The sequence below is a fragment of the Pygocentrus nattereri genome, chromosome 19 (genome assembly GCF_015220715.1).
Source record: "Pygocentrus nattereri isolate fPygNat1 chromosome 19, fPygNat1.pri, whole genome shotgun sequence".
NCBI classification, from domain to species: Eukaryota; Metazoa; Chordata; class Actinopteri; order Characiformes; family Serrasalmidae; genus Pygocentrus; species Pygocentrus nattereri.
This window is the reverse complement of record NC_051229.1, coordinates 15,749,884-15,774,222: the sequence shown is the minus strand read 5'-3', so window position 1 is coordinate 15,774,222 and position 24,339 is coordinate 15,749,884. Positions and strand designations below refer to the sequence as shown.

The following is a 24,339-nucleotide window of genomic DNA, read 5'->3' as shown; positions in this document are numbered from 1 at the left end:
AAGGATGGAAAAAGAAAGAAAAAGAAAGAGAGAATGAAAACATGTGGATAGCAGCCATCAATGGCTGTGTGAATAATTAAAATGTTGCTTCTCTTGCAGGCAACAGTGATGCTGAAGTGCTTTTCAAATTCACTTCAAAGGGCTGTCCGTGTGTGAGTGTGTGATTGTTGTGAACAGATGTGTCAGTTTATCAGTGCTGAGTGTTATAGAAACAGCAGCTTTACCTTTGTATTCTTATTTCTGGATAAATGACAAGCTCACAAACATTACCATGTGAGTATGGCCACTTACTCCTGTTCACTGTTCAGCATCCCACACTGTACCATCTACTGCACCATGTACTCCATATACTTCACATACTATATATGACAACTTCATAGGAGAAAGAATAATTCATTTTGGATTCAGTCATTTTGGATTTCTATCTGCATCTTGCCACAGTGCAAAGGGCAAACGGCATCTTTTACAATTATGTAAAATGCTGACTGTTTATGGCTGTATGAGATTGCATATGGTTGTGTATGATTGTGTGTAATGTGAATGACTTTATTCTAATGTATATTGTGATAAACTCACTGCTGAGGTAAATTGTTAAAAAATGTGCTTAGATGCCTAAACATTCAGTACTGTATATGACAGGTATATGACTGTACATGACTATATACTGTATATGTACTGTATGTGGCTGTATACTGTATATGTACTGTGTGTAGCTGTATACGATCATATATATGGGAGTTATATGACTATATATGACTATATACTGTATATGTTCTGTGTGTGGCTGTATATGATCATATATATGACAGATATATGACTGTATATGATCATATATATGACAGGTATGTGGCTGTATATAATTATATATACTGTATATGTACTGTATATGGTTGAGGTTCCCAAATATTTTCACTTGGAAAGTGCCTGAGCAATGCGTATAAATATCAAAGGATAATAGCTTCCTTCAGTTCAAATGTTATCCTCTAAAATAAAATAGACAAACTCATATACACATGTGTATACACACACACACACACACACACACACACACACACACGGTTCTGTAACCTTACCTAACATTAATCTACATTAACACTAATCTGGAGGTGATTCAAAAATCCAATTAGTGTCAGGCTTATGATATATATTCATGAACATGGAAAATTTCCACAATTCCTTCCTAAATACACACTTGCCCAAAAAGTATTTGGACATTGTGTGTCATTTACAAAGCTCAAGTACAGAGAAGTTGGGGCAGCAACTTGACCTGTATTTAGACAAAAACAGTGCAAAGACAAGATATTTACTGTTTTACTATATCAGCTTCATTGTTGTTTGTAAATATATGCTCATTCTGAAATTGATGCCGCAACATATTTCATCCAAAAATGTTGTGACCGTTTAAGACAAAAAAATGTAATGTAAATGTTGTGAATAAAAAATTTATTTTACACATGTTGTGCAATCGTCCTTGGGTATAACAGCAGCATCCAGGAAAAGCCTAGTCCTTTATAAAAGATGATACTCAGATCAACTTGGCCCTCGTCCTAAACAACTATGCACTTGAGCACCTCACTAACTGAACTGGACAAAATGTTCTGCAGTTGAATTAAGATAGCTTAGACACAAGCTGCCCTGGGCACAATCTAAAATCTGAAGAACTAGTATGTAACCTTAGTGTACAAAATGGACTCGTATATAAATTTTATGAGTCATGTCAAAGCAGTTACTAAATCAGCATTTAATCATCAAGAACATCAACAAGATTAGAGATTTTCCTGGATAAATTAGACCTGGACAAACTCATCCAGGCCAGCCTAGGAGTAACTGAAGATATTGCCCAATGCCACAAAGTAAGGAACTGCATAAGCATTTCATTATAACCATGAAACAACCAATCAGAATAGAGCTAATGTACCACATCATGTTCAATTATATCATTTCAATCAACTGATTTCACACCATGGACAGAAAAATAAAACAGAGGTGGAAAATGTTGCTTATTTTCCGGTATCATACAGGATTGTACCTATACGACCAGGGTCTTATGATTCCAGGATTGTACATTCTATCAGTTTTTACATAAAACATCATACCTCAATATGATACGTTAAAGAAAACTATAAAAGAGAGACTAAAGTCATGGTTCTATATAGAACAAAGAACACTCAAAGAGTTCACATTTACATTTTCTGTAACCTCAGTATTTCACAATAAATAGAAATAAACATATATATGATGTTTAATACATCAATATTAGCTACTACACTCATAAATTGAATTATTGGACTATTTTTAATTTGGGAAGAAATTAGGTTTCATGCAATTCATGACCTGCGACTAGTTTCACCATGTAAAGCCAACCAGAGAGCTCATGTGTGAGCTGTTCCACAGGCTGTTATATAGGCTATCGCTCTATAGGAGCCTGGTATGAAAGTGCAAGAGCATAAATTGGCCTGGCAGGGGGGCTGACCTTCCCATCAGCCCACCTTTACGCATATCCATTGCTTGAGGGTATTTAATAAAAGGGCAGCTGACCACAGCCTGCAGCTTGACTTGAGATGTATTACAGGGCTGGACCCACAGCATGATTCGTGCAGCCTGACTGTTACTGATGCTGCTAATGTCCACAGACAGCCATGCTTGACTGCTTCTTTCACCAGCACCAGAATAGAGATGTTAGATGCAGGGTTGAACTATAATACTCACACACTTAAAGAGGACAAGGCGCTGGTCTGGTTAAAGCAGAAGCACACTGGGCTCTTGTACAGTGATATATGAGGCTGCATGTGTGTTTGTGTGTGTGTGTGTGTGTGTGTGTGTGTGTGTGTGTGTGTGTGTGGTGTACTACAAGGTTGAACAGAAAGCAGTAAAGATGTAAAGTGTGGGCGTTTTCTGAACGGCATCTTCACAAGGACACTGGTAAGCCACTGACTGTGTTGCAGTTTTCCAGTATGCTGCAATAAAGAGGCTGTTATAGAAAACTGCAGGCTTACTATTCAATTATTTAACTCCTGGATTATTAATCAGAAACAGCTATGAATTAGCCTTAGATTTCTCAGCTACAGGTAAGTAACAGATAATAGCTACACTAATTACATAAGCTCCCATAGGCTACTTGGGCACTTGAGAATTTAGCTACACTACTTGTAGTTTTACTTGAGTTTCTTCTAATAAAGTATTTCAACTATTTTAGAACCACTGCAGACTAATCTAACTATCTACTTCATATAGAATGCTGTGCAAAAGTCATTTCATTTTCAGACAAAACGGTCAATAACTAAAGTAAGTAACAAGTTATTCATTTTTCAGTGTCAGGAAAAAAGTATAAACTTATATGTAACAGAAAATTACACAGAAGGCTCAACAAGTAATATATTTTCCATATTTAGTGTATTCACACTCTACCCTTACTACAGCTTCAGGAGACGTGCTTTCAGTTTTCCAAAAAGAAACCATAATAACATTCAGTGATGTTAAGGTCTGGACTTTGGTGTGGTCAGTCTGTGGTTTTGAGAAAACCTCAAGCTTCTTTGTTTTTTTTATTTGCAAATTTTCTTCTTTTCTGTCTATTTTCTTTTCTCAATAAGAGCTTCTTGACAGCTACAAACCATTGCAGACTCATAGTTAGGTGGTCTACCGGGTGGTCTACCTCACACAGTTGTCCTATTTTTATGTTTTGATCATTTTTGTTATGGAACTTTTTTCACTTATTTTCCTTTGTCTGCTTTATTACGTTATTGGATTATTATTATGAGATTACACCTAATTTCTGAAATACTGTATCTCCTGATGTCAAGGTAGTTGATCAGCTGGAACAGGTGAAAACATACCCTTTGCTGTTCAACTGGTCATACTGGTCAACCAGCTTGGTCATACTGGTCAACAGAAAAACAAAACAAAGAAAAAAAACCCTAAACCATTAGATGAAAGAGAGACGGTCTACCAGTTTAACCCGTGTTTTTCAGACCCCACAGCCTTCCAACATGAGGATGCATTGAGCTAGCTGGCTAACTAATCTTAGCTAAACAGCTAAAGTGATATTTTCCATTTTCTTATTATTGATGCTTTTGAATACCAGGCAGTTCAGCACTGCTAAAATGTATTTGTTGTATTGCGAGTTTTTTTACAGTACTAAATCATTTATTTTATCCACATTTTGGGGGTATTTATAGTGTTAGCATCAGACTTTGTTGGCTGCTGCTACATGTAAATGCCATCCATTAGTGAATACCACAAATAGCACAGAATAGCCACAAAATTAACTTTCATTATGAGTTACAGTAATAGACCAAAAACACCTAGCTGTAAGCCATCCTTCTCTCTTTACCGGTGATGAATTATTACTGTTTGTAAGGGAGGTTTCCTGGAGCCATCAGACAAAACAGAGATCAAAAGAGGCTCAGAGAGAGATTCAACACTTACCCCATCCAGCCCAGAGACACAGGAGAACAGCCAGACTCTGCAGCCCACTGGCACCACGCACACCCCCCATCCTGCAGAGGATACAGAGACAGAGAACATTTTCAGATACAAAACCCAGAACACTGACTGTTCATACGTATCAGGGAAAACACAGAAATGCAGGATGGGATGTCTGACCAACATGAAGAAAGATGCTTTGTGTTGAACAGTAGTTGTTCAACACATCATATGACATAGAATTTAATTCCCAGTGGACAGAGAAACTAAATCTATTTCCGGTATTACTATGTCAACATCGTGAAGTAATGACTTACTTATTCAAATGATTGATTTAGTAGCTCAAAATTATGACTTATTTTCAAAATACTAATTAGACTAGAATGATTAATTCCTCAAAATACTGAATTACTGTGCAAAAATGACTTTTTGTCAAAATCATGACTTTCGAAATAATTATAACTTTCTTGAAATATACAATCTCTATTACTATTGCATAGCATCTCAAAATCTCAAGAAAGTACATAATTATTTTGATTGTCAATATTTACTAAAAGTTCTTATTTTGAGATTATAATGAATAATAATGAATAATACTTTTATAATTAATTTTGAACAAACAAGTCATTATTTAGATATTGAGTCAACATTTCAAGAAAGTAAGTCATTATTTTGAGATATTAAGTAAAAAATTGAGACATTACTTAGATGTTAAGTAAACAATTTGTAAAAGTAAGTCATTTTGAGATATTAAGTCAACAGTTTTGAAAAACAAGTCATTGCTTAGAAATTGGGTCACCATTTTGAGAAAGTAAGTCATTATTTTGAGATATTAAGTCAATATTATTTAGAAAAAATGACTCATTACTTAGACATTGAGTCAAAATTTTGAGAAAGTAAGTCAATATGTAAAAATATATATCTTGGATAGTGGACTAAAATGTACCTGTACAGTACCTGTTTGTTGATACTGTACACATTAGACATCTTTAATTACACGTATGATTCACACCTTTATTCACTACTAAATTAGCTTGGCACTACATGCCCCCTCTGATTAATCTCCGAGCGCAGCTATGTGTTAAAGGTGCTGGTGGGAGATGAAGGAGTGATAAAAGTGGTGGTCAGGATTGGTGTAAGATCCAGTGTGAAGAAGCCAAACAGCAGATAAACGTTCTCCTCAGTTCTGTGATTCTCCAATAGAGAGAATTTCTGCCCTCAGTGTCACAGTCATGATCAGAATCTGTAATGAGTCTTTACTGCGGAGGGTCACACAGAGACATTCATTAAGGAGGAAAGGTTTCCACCAAAGACTTTATAGTGCTGTCATCCATCTTTCTCGCTCTCTCTCTCTCTCTGGAGAAAGGAGCGAGAGCGCTAGCAATCTCCCTTTCTTATTTCTCTTTCTAGTTTCTCGCTCACTTTCTTTGTTCCTCCTTCGTCTTTCTCTTTCTCACTCTCTCTTCCTTTTCTCACATGTTTTCTTTCCTCTTTCTGTCTTTTGTCTTTCTTTTTTGCCTCACTCTTTTTCTCCTTTTTCCTACTTCCCTGTCTTCTTCCTCTTTCTCTCTCACTCCCTCTATCTTTCCCCTATCTCTTTCCTCTCTTTTCTGTTCTCTCTCTCTCCCACACTCTCTCTCATTCTTGGGCTCTCTAACACACTTTCTTTCTTCTACCTCTGTCTATCCTTGCCTGCCCTCCTCTATTTCTTCCCTTTCCCCATCTCTCTTGTATCTCTTCTCCTCTCTGCTCTCTCTTTCTCTCTCATTCCTGTCCCTCCTTCTGTTTCTTCTAGACCGCTCACTCCTCTCTCCTATCTCTCCCTCTTAATTCTTTCTCTTGCTCTCTTTTCTTTCTGCTATATAACTCTCTTATTTCTCTCTCTCACATCTCACTCTTTCTTTCCCTGTTTCCTACATCTGTCTTTTTTAGTTCTCTTTCCTCTTTCTTTCATTCTCTCTCCTCTCCTTTTTCCTATCCCACTCTCTGATTTCTGTTTTTCTCTCTCCTATCTCTCTCTTTCTGTCTCCACTCTTTTTCTTTCTCCTATCTCTCTCTATCCTCACCTGCATGCCCCTCTTTCTTCTCTTTCTCACACTGTCTCTTATCGCTCTATATTCTTATCTCTATATTTTTCTCCTGCTTCTCTATCTTCTCCTCTCTTGCTCTTCTCTCTATCCTTGCATCTCTCTCTCTCTTTCTTCTCTTTCTTTTGCTCTATTTCCTCTCCCTGTCTGTTTTGTCTCTGTCTCCTGTCCCTCTCTCTCCATCTTTCCAATCTTCTTATTTTTGTCTCTCTTTTCCCTCTCTGTCTCTTTTTCCCCCTCTGTCTTTTGTCTCGCAGTCTCATTTCTCTCTTTATCGCTTCCATCTTTCTTTTTGTCTTGCTCTTTCTTTTTGCTAGTTCTCTCTATCTTCTTTTATCTCTCTCTCTGTCTTCTCTCTCCTGTCTCCTCTTATTCTTCCTCCTAGCTCTCTTTATCTTCTTTCCTCTCTCCTGTCTCCTTTTTTTCTGTCTTTAACATTTCTTTATTGGCATGAATATTACTAGGTACATTATTCTCAAAGCCATTAACATAAAACATACAAAAGGGTACAATAGAAACGGTCATTAGCAGAAAAAGACAGCGTTGTTCTTGTCTTTCTTATTGGCTGTTCTTTAGGTTGTGAGACGCTCTTCTCTAAAGCATATACAGACCGTTTTTCCTTTAGTGCTGCGTTCTAGAAATGCTATTTCTTACAGCTATTTGTTACCAAATTGTATTCGAAACGAACTCTGAAGTGCAGCTCAGTAAGTGCAGTCAGTCCAGAATGGCCACCAATGGTGACCAGAACAATTCAACCATCACCAGTACTTGACTTCATTAGTGCACCTATGACTGAATGCAATCAAATCCTAACAGCAATGTTCTGACATCTAGTGTAAAGGCTTCCCAGAAGAGTAGAGGCTGATACTGCACCAAAAAGGGACAAAATCCTTATTATTACCCTTGATTTCAAGAGAAACATGAGAAATATAATATTTGTCAGATTTTTTAGGAGAGCAGTAATTTTGAGGCTCTTTGGTCTTTGTAAAGTCAATAGATTTCGGGTCACTGACACTCGGATCTGCTTTATAAATGGAGTATGTGGAGTTCTCTAAGTTTTACATGATTTTAGTAATCTTTCCTGAATGTCAAACAGTATATTTTCCTTCTGCCCCACCCGCACCCCCAGTGTACTTAGAATTATTCAGTGTTGATGATCCATAAAGTAAAACCCTGACCTTCATCCAATCTCTCACCATCAGCAAGAATACAGCCAAGCTGCTTTCACTGTCGGATCCAGAGCTCAAAGAGCAGCCGTATCTCTCTCTCTCTCTCTCTCTCTCTCTCTCTCTCTCTCTCTCTCTCTCTCTCTCTCTCTCACACACACACACACACACACACACACACAGATAAGACTGAAAAGCGAGTCTCTTTCAGCCAAGAAGTGCAATGACATCAGTCAGCAGGAAGGGCATCATGAGATCACAGGTGCCAGCCTACGCGCACACACACGCACACACACACACGCACGCATGCACGCGCACACACACACACACACACACACACACACACACACACACACACACACACTTGTGGTCATACAAATGGCCATACCTATCATCACTGGTACGCAAAAAACATGTATCTCCATTTTTAATTTGCATCATTTGAAATGGACCAACAGAAATGCTCCAAATTGACTTGAAATAAAATCTTTTTGCATCATTAATTTACATTATTACTGCATTATTCTTCTCCATTTAGATATGAGCTCCGACAGCAATAATATGCATGTGCCTACATATGTGTAGTAATAATATAATAAAATTCTCTATTGACACACATGTTCTTCGCCTGTGTTGGAATGACAAGGCCAACATTTGTTTTTGCTCTATACTGAAGACATTTAGGTTTGAAAATCAAGAGAATGATATGAGATGACAGATCATAAATTCAGCTTTTCCTGATATTTACATCTAGATAAGTTATCCTAAAACATGACACCTTTGGTGGCAGACCACCTAATATTTAGCTAAGCAAAAATATAGGAAGAGATAGCAGGACAATAAATAACACTTAATATTTGGTTGCATATCCTTTGCTTGCAATAACTGCATCAAGCTGGAGGCCCTCTGACATCACCAAACTGTTTCAAACTGGTTCTTGTTTAGTGATGCTCTTCATCACAGCTTCTTTTAGTTATTGTGTGTTTTGGGAAGTTCTCCTCTTCAGGAGCTGAAATGCATGCTCAGCTGGGTTAAGGTCTGGTGAGAGACTTGACCAGTGTAAAACCTTACACTTTTTTCTCCTGATGAAGTCCTTTGTTGCGTTGGCAGTGTGTTCTGGGACATTGTCTTGCTGCATGATGAAGTTCCTCACAATTAGATTGAATGCAGTTCACTGTAAATTAGCAGGCAGAAGTCTGTAGACTTCTGAATTCATTATGCTGCTACCATCAGTAAACATTATGGAGACTGTTCTAGAAGAAGCCATATAAGTCCAATGGCTATGACACTACCTCCACCATGTTCGTTCAGTGAGCTTGTATGTTTTGGATCATAAGCAGATCCTTTCTTTCTCTACATTTTGGCCTTTTCTTCACTTTGGTCAAGGTTAATCTTGATTTTATTATTTCCATAAAACTCCAATTCCAATCTAGCCATTCGTGCTGATACATGCTGTGCACCTTGCAGTATGGACTCTTTATTTCTGCGCTTGAAGTCTTCTTTGAGTGGTGGATTTTGATACCTTCACCCCTACCCTGTGGAGATTGTTGATGATATCACTGACTATTGTTTTTACGTTTTTCTTCATAGCTCTCACAGTGTTTCTGTCAACAACTTCCTTGGCTGACCTGTTCAATGTTTAGTTGTTAGTACACCAGGGGTTTCTTTCTTTTCCTAGGACGTTCCAAATTGTTGTATTGGCTATGCCCAAAGCTTGTGCAATGGTACTGACAGATTTTCCCTCTTTTCTCAGCATCAAAATGGTTTGATTTTGACCCATAGACATGGTCTTTATTTTGGTTTATGGTTTAAAACAACAAACGCAGTCTCACAGGCAAAATAAAGGGGTTAAAACCCAGAGTAGACATTCTGAGCTATTAATTGTTTAAACAAATCAGTCTAACAGTGTGTACCTGGGCAACAAGAAACATGTCAGTCACATAAACCAACATTTTTATTCACTTTAAAAATGGATAGGTTCAAACAAAACGTACATGTAAATATAAGGAAGCTAAAGCTTCTTAAAATTCTCATCTATCTTCTCATATTCATCATTTGTCTTCAGTGTAAAGCAAAAAGAAAAGAACTGGCCTTGCTCTTAATACATTTCGAGGAGACTGTAAACATATAAGAACAATACTGAAATATCTGAAAACACACACACACACAAACACACACACACACACGCTTTACTGATGAGATGCGCTCCCTTTACTGATGAAAAATGAAAAACACTGGCCTTTATTAGTCTGCCAGTGTCCTTTATGGCTGTGCACAAGGAGAAAGATGAATGTAAATCGGGAATGAATAGGAAAAGTTGGAAAAGTTCCTCATTTTAATCGAATATGGAATGGCAATCAGGTACCCGGGTGAACACACTCGCAGAATGATAATGAACTTTCCCTCTTCTTCTCCCTCTCTTTCCATGCCTCACCCTCCCTCTCTCTTTGTCTTGTTCTTTCCCTTAGTTCTGGCACTCACTGCATTTCCCTCAGTCTCTTCAGGCCCAAGAAAATCGCTCATTGACCCCCCCCTCTCTCTGTGGGTGGTCGTGCTACCTTCCACCAGTTCTTTTTAATCTCATTATAATAATGCCTCATTATACCAGCCATGCAACGAAAACACGGATGCTGCATTAATGACTGCTTAAAATTTTGAAATGAAAAGCTTTATAGTTGATTTTACAGTATCCCGTTAATGGCACTTGTTCCAGTACCAATACTAAACTTTGTGCATCAGCTGATTCCAATACCGACACATACACACAAACACACACATTTTGTTAGATAGGTGGATACATAAATGTGTTTCCATAAGCAGAATAAAAAATACTTTTTGATAGTTTAACAATGTTTACATAGTACACCAAATTCATGTTTTTCAAAAAGAAAAGAAAATTTGTTTTTCTGTGATATGGGCCCTTCAAAAACATCTAAGCTTTATATATCTTTCTCATACTTCAGTGTGAAGTAGGCCTATGTTTATACAGCCAGCACAACAACATAACAGCAGCAACGTTTACTATCCAAAACTACCTGTGAACCTGTACGTGTCTTATGAGTTTTTTACAGGTAAGGTTGACAAAATTTATACACACACACACACACACACACACACACACACACACACACATATATATGTATGTATGGCACTATAATGAGGCGAGAGACGGCAATATATACACATACGCTATGTTTCCAAAAGTATTCGGTCATCTGCCTTCACACACATATGAACTTGAGTGAGATCCCATTCTTAATCCATAGGGTTTAATATGATGTCGACCCACCCTTTGCAGCTATAACAGCTTGAGCTCTTCTGGGAAGGCTTTCCACAAGGATTAAGAGCGTGTTTTTGACCATTCTTCCAGAAGCACATTTGTGTGGTCAGACACTGATGTTGGACGAGAAGGCCTGGCTTGCAATATCCGCTCTAATTCATCCCAAAGGTGTTCTATAAGGTTGAGGTCAGGACTCTGTGCAGGCCAGTCAAGTTCTTCCACACCAAACTCACTCAACCATGTCTTTGTGGACCTTGCTTTGTGCCCTGGTGTGCAGTCATGTTGGAACAGGAAGGAGCCATTTCCAAACTGTTCCCACAAAGTTGGGAGCATGAAATTGTCCAAAATCTCTTGGTGCTGAAGCATTAAAAGTTCCTTTCACTGGAACTAAGAGGCCGAGCCCAACTCCTGAAAAACAACCCCACACCATAATCCCCCAATCCACCAAACTTTACACTTGGCACAATGCAGTCAGACAAGTATCGTTCTCCTGGCAACTGTCAAACCCAGACTCATCCACTGGATTCACAGACAGAGAAGCGTGATTCGTCACTCCAGAGAACACGTCTTCACTGCTCTAGAGTCCAATGGGGGCGTGCTTTGCACCGCTGCATTCGACGCTTTGCATTGCGCTTGGTGATGTAAGGCTTGGATGCAGCTGCTCGGCCATGGAAACCCATTCCCTGAAGCTCTCTACGTACTGCTCTTGAGTAGTACGTAGAATCTGAAGGCCACATGAAGTTTGGAGGTCTTGGTTTTATACACCTGTGGCCACGGAAATGACTGGAACACCTGAATTCAATGATTTGGATGGGTGACAGAATACTTTTGGAAATATAGTGTAACTTACACACCAGTCCACTGACTGAGAGGTGACCAGTCAGATTGTTGTTATGTGATGCAGTAACCAACTGACCAATTGTATCACGCCCACAATCACACGATGAGATTCAACACTGGAAAACACACAGAGCGGGAGATACAACAGTAGATAAAAACTTCATTAGGTCTTTCTCTGCATAAACATTCTCTCTTTGCACCTCAACCTCTGTGTTTTAGTGGTCCGCAGCTGCCAAGGGAAGCAGTTGGGCTCACTTTAATGAAAATACATTGTTCACTTAAATAGTGCACTGCTAAAGCAAGTTATGAAAATATAGATAAAAAAATAGAAAAATACTCCACTCTAAAGCAAGCACATATGGGTCAAAAGTTCAGATCCCTATATTATTATATTGTATATCATCAACATTATTATTGTTTTTAGCAGTTGCAATCTTGAAATCTGAGAGTGTTGTAGCCTCCTCAGTACCCTATTTTCTACAGTGCTGGTATAATATATATTTAAGGCCAAAAGCTTATTTCAAAACTACCATCGAACAATGTCTCAGGCATCAGGCAGTGTATTCATAACTATTTCATGCTTTTAGAGGCAATATATGCTTTGGATGTCTAGTTCTTATAAGCACCAGTGTAAAAAATTCTCACTCAGCATGTTTCTCTATAACAGAGCATTTCACACCAAACCACTCTGACTTTGTTATCAAATCATACAGCAATCAGTTGAATCCCCTTTTACACCTAGCAATTCTGATGAATTTACTGCCATTGATGTCCACACTACAGATTTGTTCTTAGGAGTTTTTTCCTCATTTGAGGAAGTACTGTTTACTGTTCAGTGTTTCAATTAACTGCTTGTAAAGTTGACTGACAATCATTTATTAACATTTGTTCCTCCATCAGGTGAAGGAAGAACTCCTCAAAATAAACATGCAGTGAGAATGGCAGTGGTGGTAAGAGTTATTAGGCTATTTATTAAGACTAGTTATTAAGTCTTATTTGGGTATGATTCATTTTACATGGGGAGGTAAGGTAACGTAATTTTTACCAGTGTTTCTCAGTGATCTAAAGCCCTATTGGAGCAGGATTAGTTTTACAAGAGGAGGTCTGGTAACGTAATTGTGTGTGATTTGATTGGCCTATTCATACAGCATAAAGGATCTGTGTAATTTCCCCATATTACACCAAATAGCCCAACTGAAACCTCGTCGAGCATCAGCATTGTGCGATGGGCACCACACTTCCAAACAATATCAACACTCTGTGTGACTAACCACTAAATAGACTCACATTAGGCTAATACAGTGGGTTCATTCAACTTACCAAATGCTGCCCAAAAAGACAGAAAGTGCACTTTCCAGATATTTCATTTTCCTTCTCTTTGGAATTCAGCCATCACCAAATATGTTGTGCATTTCAGTACTTTTATCATGAACATGAGGATTAATGAACTGGGTCAGATCAAGTTGTTTAAGAGAAAGTATGGGAATGCACCATTTTCAATAACCCGGTTTTGTTATTACATTAATGTGACGTTAAAAACAGGACTATTTTTAATAAGGCAGCTCTCAGTTTGGCATATTATATAAGGTATTTTATACAGAAATGATTACTTAGCAGTCTTGTAAAGGCCACGGACATGACAGATTCAGACTGAAATAAAATCCCACCTCAAACCTCATAAATTATAGAAAAAAGGTTTATTTTATGCAGTGAGAATTACATTTCCAAGTCACTTATACTGAGATGTGAATCAGTCATAAACCTTACAGCCATCCTGTGGTAAACTGGCATTACAACACCTCCTCATTTAAAACTAATTCCATCTCAGTAGGGCTTTAGAAATGGTGGAAAGGTGTTACTGAAGAATAATGCCTGTCCTGATCATCTGGAGGGTGGTGCTGTTTGTATTTCATTCCTGAAGCTGAAAAGTCTTTTGAATTAAACTATGTGAAAGACCACATTCACAGATCAATGTCAAAGCTATTAAATGGACTTGTGCTGGCTGGAAGTCTTATGTACAAATGCATTTGCTAAAATATTATAAGATAGTATATTACTATCTATTAGTATCTTACTCTTATAATAATAATAATAATTATTATTATTATTATTATTATTATTATTATTATTTTCCTGCCAGATTTTTGTCCTGCATTTTTTGAGATATACACTGTTCCAACTCTGGAATGTTTGATCTGGTCCGGAATGGTGTGCTTGTAAACAGCTTTTTGATCGGTATGTTTTTTTGTAAATAAATAATAAAACAAATATGATTGTTTCCTTTAGGAAATGAATGGGGGAATACTGTGTGCAAAAGTCTGTGCACTCTACTTACAGAATGATAAGACAAGTACACTAGTAACATCATAGCATTTATAAGGGATATCACAGTAACTGCCTAGCAACACCCTAGCAACCACCTGGGATACCAAAGCAACCACATAACAATTCTAGCAACCAACTAGGACACCACAGCAACCACCTAGCAACACCTTGGCAACCAACTAACAACAACCTAGCAACCACTTAGTAACATTTTAGCAAATGATTTTTGATGGTTGAAAATCATGATGATGATTTTCCTGGTTTGATTAATGTAAATATGGCTTTTTTTCACTTTAAATTGGCCTACATTGATCATTTGTTAGTTCTCAAACATGTACATTACTGTGAAAAGGCACTTGACCCTTCCTGATTTAGTCTGTGTTTGTAGATTAGTCACATTAAACTGTTTCGGATCTTTGGACAATTTTTTAGACAATTTAATATAAAGCCAAGAAAACCTGAACAAACAACCAGTTTTTAAATGACCATCTCATTTATTGAAGGGAATAAGTGATCCAACGTTCCCTTTGTGAAAAAGTAATTGCCCCCTTAGCTACTCAATTAACCAAATGAAGTTGATAATGGAGATCAATTAAAACAGACACACTTAGATTACTGCCAGTCCTGTTTAACCTAAATGTCACTTTCCAGCAATGTTTGGTAGGCTTAAATGTCTCAACAAGCCACAGTGAAAAGAAATTCTGGAAGAGATGAAAAAAAAAAAGTTATTGATTTTGTGAACAGTAAACTGTTTCTGATAGAACTACATTAGAATCGAATCTTTGTGAGGTCAGAGATTTACGACCATGATGCATTAGTGTGGATGGATGGGGGTGGGGGTGGGGGTAGGGGTCCATGTCTCTGGCTTTCTGAACACACTGCTGTTCGCGTTTCGCCAACTCAACCCCTGGCAGAGAGCAGCCGAGAGTGAAGAGAGCTTATGTAGCCCATCCATTATTCATGCGGAGAGAGCGAGAGAACCCAGTGCCCACTGAACGGGTACCACCCAGACAGAGACAGAGACAGAGAGAGAGAGAGTGTGTGTGTGAGAGAGAGAGAGCGAGAGAGAGAGAGAGAGAGAGAGAGAGAGAGTCTGGCAGTAAGAGCCACACACTGGCCTAAAGCCCAACCTCGCTTAGATCACAGCACACAGAGGAACTGCCAAAGAAAAACCTCCTAGAGAAGAAAGTAGAAAAAAACAGACACAGAATGAAAAAGATAGTGAGAGCAGAAAGACAGAGAGAGAGTGAGAGTGTAATGGAGAGAAGAGAGAAGGGAAGAGAGCAGGATGAAGACATATAGAGGCAGCGAGATGAGTGTGAGAAAATGGGCATGTTAGAAAGAAAACTAATGAACAGTAAAGAGAAAGAAAGAACGCAAAACAGAAAGAAAATGAAGTAGAAGCAGGGATAGACAGAAAAGGAAAAAGAATGCTAGAAAAGCAAAAGAGAGAAACGGAAGGAAACAGAGAGAAAGACAAGAGAAAGTGGGGGAGCAAGAGTGGGTGTATGAGAGAGACAGGGAGAAAGAGGGGGAGCAAGAGAGGCTGGGAAAAAAAGAAAAAGAGAGACAGAGTTATATAGAAAGCAGAAATGGAGTTTGTGAGAGAGAGAGAGAGAGAGAGAGAGACAGAGAGACAGAGAGAGAGAGAGAGAACAGAATAGAGAGCACGAAAAAGGGGGAAAGTAATTGGTTGTTGACAGAAATAAGAGAGAAACAGAAAGAGAAGAGAAACAAGAAAGGGAATGAGAGATGGTGAGACAGAGATTAAAACTGAGAGCAAGAGAGCGAGAGAGAAAAGACAAGAAAAAGGAAAGAGAAAAAGCAAAATGGGGACAGAGATTCAGAAAGAGAGAGAGAGAGAGAGAGAGAGAGAGAGAGAAAGAAAAACAGTGAAAGGTAAAGAAAGAAAGAGAGATAGAGTCTGGTTGAGAGAGAGAGAGAGAGAGAGAGAGAAGAAAAAGAAGAGAGACATGAGAGAGTGGGGGAAACAGAGAGAGAAGAGAGAGAGAGAAAACAGTGAAAGCTAAAAAGAGAACGAAAAGGGAGAAAACAGTGAGAAGGGGAGAGAGTGAGGGAAACAGTGGAGAGAAAGGAGGGATTTGTATGAGAAAGCGCCAAATCATGGTTTTGGAGAGCAGCCAATGTTCCTCAGCCATGTAGGACCAGCTAGGGCAGGACGGAGGGTGAGGGTGCAAAAGCAAGAGGAGGAGGAGGAGGGAGGAAAAGAGAGAAAGTTGGACAGAAAGGGCAAGAGAGCAAGAGTGAGAGATGGAAGCAAAAGAGAAAAAGGGGGACAGCTAAAGAGAAACTTATTTACAGGCCTGGGAAGGCCGTGCTCTCTGCTTTGTTTCCAATGGTGCCCGAGAGAGAGTCCATTGAGATTGAAATGGGGAATGAGTTTCTGAATGACTGAACAGCCTGACGCAGCTAATGCCTCCAACTGTAAACTCCTTGGCAAACCCCATCCACCCCACCTTGCGCAGCCATTTAGCTTTTCAAGCCTTTCAGGCTTTCGGAGCCTTTCACTTGGCCGTGATTTAAATCTCATCGGTTAGCACTGCTCCTTGCCGCAGTAATTGGGGTTGGATGGCACAAAGAAGCAGCGGCAGGCCATTCAAATTGGAGATCTGAACCAGCAACGTCTTGGGTTCCGGACCATTAGACCGGCTAATGGGCCACACCACGGGTCCCCTCGATACTGCTTCTAGCTGGGAAGACACTCAGACAGCTTTTCAAACTGCTAATTTGAAGAGATGTATCCCAAGAATGGCTATTAACCCAATTTTACCCAGCATCTGGCCAGTGATATATTCACAGACTTTATCTTTGTCACCTTTAACTCATTAAAATCTGTCTCCGGAGCAGTTATGATGAGTGGATGTCCATGATGGTTATAGAAAAATGCATCAGGAAGTGGAGCTTTCTGTGCGCTGTAATGTTTTCTATCACTGTATTAAAGAAGCTCTGTGATACCTTTATTGTTGGATGCAATGCAAGAACTTCTGAGTGAGCTTTCACACACATTCAGAGAGAAAGAGGACAGAATATGAGAGAGAGAGAGAGAGAGAGAGAGAGAGGAAAGAAATAAAGAAAGAAAGAGAGGGAGAGGGGAGAGAGAAAGACAAGAGAGAAAGAAAGGGAGAGGAATGACAGAGAGAGAATGAGAAGAGAGTAAAAGAAAGAGAAAAGAGAAAGAGTAGGAGAGGGAGAAGAGGGACAGAGAAGAGAAAAAAGCATGTGAGAGAAAAGTAGCAAGGGGGAGAGGGAGCCAGAGAGAAAGAAAACAAAAAAGAAAGGGAGCGAGGGGAGAGATTGAGAGAGTAAAAGACAGGGAAGAGAATGAGAGAGAGTGTGAGGGGGAGAAACAGAGAGAGAGAGAGAGAGAGAGACAGACAGAGACAGAAGAAAAATTAGGAGAGAGGCGATGAGAGAAAGATGTACAGTGAAAGGGAAAGATATAGAGACAGCTGAGAGAGAAAAAAGAAAAAGCAAGCAAGAGGGAGAGAGAGAGCTGGAGTGAGTGGATGAGAGAGATGAGAAAATAATAATCTGGGTATATTTTCCCAAACAAATTCCTTCTTTATACTTTCATACAATTGGAATTCTAAAAGAGCTAAAGCGAGAGAGGAGGACCATGCCTGAAGCTCCATCACCTTCCAATCTGAAGTCGTATAAATTTCCATCTCTAGCCTCCACCACCTCATCTTCTCTCTGTTCCTCAGCCTTATCTCTTAGTCCTACCTCTGTTCATCAAGGTGGAGGGTATCTGGTCCTCTAACTTAAAGCGGAAGCCCCTACAAATTCCAGCCCAAGTTCTCAGAGTTTCCACCACTCCAGCATTCATACAGTCTCTTCTCATAATACATGCCTAGGACGTCTGAACTAGCAAATTACTTCGAACATTCTACATTTGCCTGTTCATTTTTATATTAACATTTTCCAACCTCTCTTTATTCTTTCAAATAAAACAGGCTGTTTTAATTTGTGTCTTTTAGACTGATATATGTGAATGACGTCTGGCTGAAAGCTATAACTTCAACATGAATGACACCACAAAACAGTAAATTGAATAGAGGCTGTTTTAGCTTCATTTCCATGTCGCTGTTGTCGGAATAAAACCTTATATCTCCAAAATGATCATTTTACAGGAGAAGGATAAAACCTTCTTTGCTTTTAATATAAGTCAGTGGAACCCGATTTTTTTCTCATGTCATTGTTGCCCGTTTATTTTGGTCCATTCATCATTAAATTTATACACAATGTAAAAGACAACAGGTATTTTCAAATTATGTCAAAAACTGAAAAACTGAAAAAAATGGACATACGAGGTTTTGTCCCGACAGCAACGAGATACAGACTACATGTACTGGGGAAGTGAGTGGTATGTTTTGAAACATACTCAATCAAACTTTTATTTTAAAAAAAAGTGAGAAAAAAAAATCTTCCTTGGTATGGGCTGTCTAAAGTAAATTCAACAACAGCCTTGGGAAATCACAGTATTAACAGAGGAGAGTAGCTTAAAAAACAGAAATAGCTTTGGAATCAAAGGGTTAATGGTGATGTTAGTCAGATCATATGCGTTTGAGAGGCTTATGCAAAAGCCCCAGTTCTGAGACACTTTGATGGCTTCTTTTCCACTTCTTACTTCTTCCCTAGCCTGGGTGACTAGAAATAAGTGGATTATCTAATCGCCGAAAACACGCGCCTGGGGGAACGTCGGCCAGTGCAGAAGTTGACACATCTAAAGGAAGCCATAGACATGGATCACCAGCTAAGGGTTTGCCATAAAGCATCACAAATCTTTTGGATAAATGCTCTGATAAGGCAAGATGTACAGAACATGCGATTAGTAAAGAGCTAGCATGCTAGCCAACTCCCTGCAGCTACTGCAGTAAGAAGACATCAGCCGTCTCTTTAAATCATACTCGTGGAAGTTGTCCAATGCTATGGGTCTTGATCCGCCTGGCATGTCCCCCTCCATTACAGCAAACATGAGGACATCCCCCTAGGGCCTGATCATAAATCCCCCGGGTGCAGACAGCGCCCTGTTAGGACCCTTCACTTAATCAAAGTTCTAGTGGCAGGGTTGATGGATGAGCCCTATAGCACAGGCAGCCATATTGGAAGTGTTGCAGTGCCATAACCCTCATCGATCGAGCGGTCTCCACTACTCTTCGAGAGAGGGTTGGGCTGCAGAAGCATGTGGCTTGAATTTAACAAATGTCACAAGACCACACATTGCAGTGATTTAAAGCAGGGATGGGAGATATTACTCATCTTCTTTACGAGCAAATACCAAATACTACAAAGCACAGCTGTCGGAACAAAACCTTGTATCTCCAGTTTTGCAGTTTTTCTTTGCAGTTTTACTTCAAAATAAACGGACCAAATTAAATGGCCCAATTCAATTACTTGGAAAATGTCTGGTTCCATTGACTTATATTGAAAGTAAAGTATGTTTTTTCCTTCTCCTGTAAAGTTTAGTACAGCAGTACAACACCAATAAAAGCTTCACAATATCTACAGTGAACAAGCATTAGCACATGCAAAGATCAATGAAATAGAGTTAAAGTTTTTACTAATGTTTTTACTTTATCTAACACCTAGTTAGCAAGATCAACATTGTTTTAGTTGTGATTACTTTGTTTGTTCATATATAGTAATGATGTAACAGTTTGCTTTGTAATGTTTTTCTGGTGTAATGACATAATTAATTCACCACTAAAAATGGATTATCAGTTCAACCTAACAATACATTTCATGTGGTAACAAGCAATAATAAGAGTAAAGCTGGTTTTATTCAACTCCAATAAATCCATCCATCCATCCATCCATTATCTTCCGCTTCTCCGGGGTTCGGGTCGCGGGGGCAGCATCCTAAGCAATGAAGCCCAGACCTCCCTTTCCCCAGCCACTTCCACCAGCTCTCCAAGGGGGATTCCGAGGCGCTCCCAGGCCAGCTGGGCGATATAGTCGCGCCAGCGTGTCCTGGGTCTTCCCCGGGGTCTCCTCCCAGGTGGACTCGCCTGTGACACCTCCCGAGGGAGGCGTCCAGGAGGCATCCTAACCAGATGCCCGAACCACCTCAGCTGGCTCCTCTCGACGTGAAGAAGCAGCGGCTCTACTCCGAGTCCCTCCCGGATGACTGAACTTCTCACCCTATCTCTAAGGGAGAGTCCAGACACCCTGCGGAGGAAACTCATTTCGGCCGCTTGTATTCGCGATCTTATTCTTTCGGTCATTACCCAAAGCTCATGACCATAAAGAAACAAAAAAATCAACATTTTGAATCGATTCAAATCTAAAAAACCTGCATTGATAACACTCACTGATCATCTAAGCCACTTATCCTCTTGGGTTCTGGGGTGCTTTGTTTACATGATCAGCCCAAAAATGCATAAGCTACTTACAATATGAAACAAATCTGCAGGCCAAATAACTCTTTACTACTTTATAGATTTATAGAAAAGAGCGAATCTGCCTTAATGCTTTTTCGGTAGTGTTTCCGAGGTGATTGTGCCGTGACGGACAGAGTATTCCTGTTGTAAGAACACTGTTGTTTTAATGGACTTAATTGATTTTGACATGTTTGTGCCCTATATTTAGGGCTGTAGTTTGGGTATGATGAAGACCTGATGTAGGCCTATGTGCCAAAACATGTTACAAATAACAGTCTTCAGTCATCAAGTCTTGCTGGATTTACTTCTTTCTATAGCAGCTATTAGTGACCTTTCCTGCTATCTCTGGCTGTGTTCATGTGACTTTTCTGCTGGTGTTAATAAAGAGCACTCCTCGTAGCAGAAATCATGGCCTCTCCTGTGTCTCCTTCTTCGCCAAGATACTATAATATACAGAGCCATAGTCTACTATTCAATGGTTTGGAATTTCAATTCAAAAGGCTGCAATCAATGATTAATGATATGATCAATAATGTAAAACCTTTTGACCTCTCCATGCTCTGACCACAAATGTGTTTTTTCATAGCAACCATTGTGAGGCTGGATAAGCTTTATGAGAAAGAGAAGCTAGTCTATGATTATCGACATGCTTTTGCCTCAGCTCAAGTGTTGTGCACCGTGAAGTGCATGAAAAGGTTTAAAATCGTTTTATCCTGGCCCCTAGATAATGTTTTGGAATTACGTTTTATTTTACTCATTTATCTTGCTGGAAAATAGCCTATGCTACTTGGCCGTAGCTTTTCTATAAGAAATGCAAAATACCATTCTGAGACAAAGACATACCCTAAAGTATCTGAAAGAAAAAAGAAGCCCCTCAAGACAAAAGCTAGCAGTCAATAGGACTATGTGAACAAGCAAGCAAGCTATCAGCTGACTACTGTTTAAAGCGCTCGACTGATTCAAATGAAATAGTGTACTGAAGATCGTAATACTGAAAAATAAAAGAAACTTTTATAAAGAAACACGAGTTTTAAAATGAGAACTACCAAAATTTTAACTACCCGTTAAATGATTGCATGATAAACTGGGAGAGAAGTGCTGATGAGATGATACTACCCTGCAAACATCTCGATTTTTGCATACATTTCCCAAGAACATAGCGCTGGAATTGAGACACAGGTCTTTGTGTGTGTGTGTCAACAGTTTAATTACACACACATCCAGCAGCGCTGTGGGGAAACTCAGCCTTGCTACAGAAGCGCTTGGATGATTACTGATTCCTCCAGATTCACACATCCGCACACGCACACAAAGGCATTCACACATGCACACACACTCCAGATAATTAAAGCAGGAGAGGAGATGGAATTAGAAAGAAACAGACAGTTGAGATGTAGAGGAAGAGATAAGAGTGCAGCCTGACAGTCCAACAACATCCAAACCTCAATCCACTCTGTTCATACAGATTATAGCTCACAACCACCTACATACTGACAACACTGCCACAGCTGAACACCGTCATTGTGGCTGACATGATGAACAGGCCCAGGTTGTTTGCACGTCCCATCAACATGCACTTATGGTGATCAGCAGGGCTGGAAGTTGATGCCAGAAAGAATTCCTTGATTCCCGGCATTCGGGAATCAAGGGTCAATTCCAAAGTTTTGATTCTACACAGCGACATTGACAGAGTGTGAGAGATGGACAGCCTGTATGGCAAAGTCACCTCACACAACACATACATCAATAGACAAGCTGTATTTCACTTTAGGAAAAGTGGAAAACAAATGAAAAATGTCAAACTCGTAAAGAAAAAGTGGCTTACAATCAGTAGTGGAGGGGGCGTGTTGTGTTCAACTGACAGACGGCTTTAGAGATACGTTGTCTTATATTGTGATTAGCCTGCCATTTCTCATGTCTTTATATTTATCAAGTGTCTTATGTGTTTATGAATTTGATTTTGAATGAAACCACTGATGTTAACTTTGCTGTGGTCAGTAAGAATCAGAGTTGGTTGCATCATCTTTCAGACTCTGAGCTGTTATGTGGTTTCTGCAAAAATACTCAGCTATTAAATGCTTCGCAAGAAAACTATAAGGCAGGGGCTGCTCAGTACTGCTGCATATATGGTATACTAGAACATTTATTAGTGCCCATAAACATGTGAGTTCTTTAAGCAGCATTTTATTTCAGCTAGCAAAACCACAACAATTACCAACAACATATAGAATATTATCATTTTAAATTTTAAACTATAAACAATTTTTTACCCAAAACAACATTTTCAGACTAGTTCAGTTTGGCTGGAAAACCACAAATCTAGCAACACTGACAGCTGGTGCATGTGCAGCACCAAACTCTCTACAGCATAACAGACGACAGGGCAAATCGTGAGATTCTACATATACACCATTTCTGTAAGCACTCTGTCCTAACCACCAATTGATTCAAGTGAAGCATGTAGTGTCTAAATCTCACGTATTGATGGAATGATAATGTTGATAAACAGTGATCTAAAGGGAGTGGAAATGAGGGGCAGTCTTTTTACAAGAGGGGGTTGTCATGGTATTTGACTGGGAGGATAACATCCCCTCACATCCTCCCTCAAATGTCCTTCTTACAATCGAACCTGTCAGTGCCAGGACATCTACCCACTTCATGGAGTTGACAGAGTAGAATCAGGAACAACACAACTGACCCCTATTAGTAAAGTTCATTTTGCTAGCGTTAGTTCTTCAATTGTCCCTGCTATGGTCGAATATTGGATTCAACTGAATTCAAAATTAGAGTTGGCCCTAGTGATGGGATCATGTTCGGATTGTACCTTCATGAGAATCCAGGTGTGAACATACTCAGGATGCTTTGTGATTGGATTACGATTGGATCACTCGTACCACAATCAGGTGCTCAGTGATGGATCTTGACCACATTCAACACATATATAAATGCAACGAATTTTCAGCATCCGCACACAGTTTTGTAAACAGAAATGAGTGTGCTCAGTGCTGATCACCAGGTGTGAGGATAATGAAGGAAACACAAGACGGAAGTCACATGAGGCTGCTGTTCTCCCCAAACTAAGAGCCTTCAAGCATTCTGAGCCAAGCTTGATGATTCATATCATAAAAGGATTATGGGGGGTCATCTGGTCATACTGGGGGCACATTTTAGTGAAAAGTGGGAATAGAGTCGAGCCAAAATACATCTAGATATAATCCGGTCATAAAACATAGTAATAACAGTAGGAGCATTCATTTACAGTGAATAATAGATAGAAATAGAAGAACAGAAAAAACAGTTGTGGGAATGGATTTTCTCTCTTTTTCTTTCCCTCACACACACACACACACACACACACACACACACACACACACACACACACACACACACACGCACACAGAGCATGATTTAATTAGGAGAAAATCAGAATCTCTGCATTGCCCACTCTGTGATATAAAACCCGTACTGTGACCCATTCCAGTAAATTTAGTGTTAAAACTTGATCAGCGATGAAAGCCACTGTGTTTATTTAGCTACCTGTGGACCTTTTTCCTATTATACATAACACGCCTTAAACAAAGCTGATTCAAATAAGCATTATAAGTATGCCTCAGCCTTCATGCCTTCAGGGTGAGGCTCCTTATTTCATTATTCACAAAAAAAAGGCCCATCTTGAAGTGACTCCATGGAAGAACCACTTTTGCTTGCCTTAGGAACCTTTCAATAGATGTTTCTTTAGAGAACTGTGTCTGTATATGAGATATGAAAGTCTGAGGAACCTTAGATCACTTAAAACCTGCTGGCGGGTCCAAACTATT

The 24,339-nt window shown here is 39.3% G+C and overlaps 1 protein-coding gene across 1 annotated transcript in view; it reads right to left on the bottom strand.

The window, feature by feature from the left end:
• The window catches only part of ncana (neurocan a), a 169,842-nt gene that overhangs the window by 108,055 nt on the left and 37,448 nt on the right, over nt 1-24,339 (bottom strand). The window contains exon 2 of the mRNA XM_017697127.2: nt 4,426-4,496. Within this exon, the coding sequence (XP_017552616.1) occupies nt 4,426-4,495 (70 nt within the window). The 5' untranslated portion in view covers nt 4,496. The remainder of the gene's footprint in view (nt 1-4,425; nt 4,497-24,339) is intronic.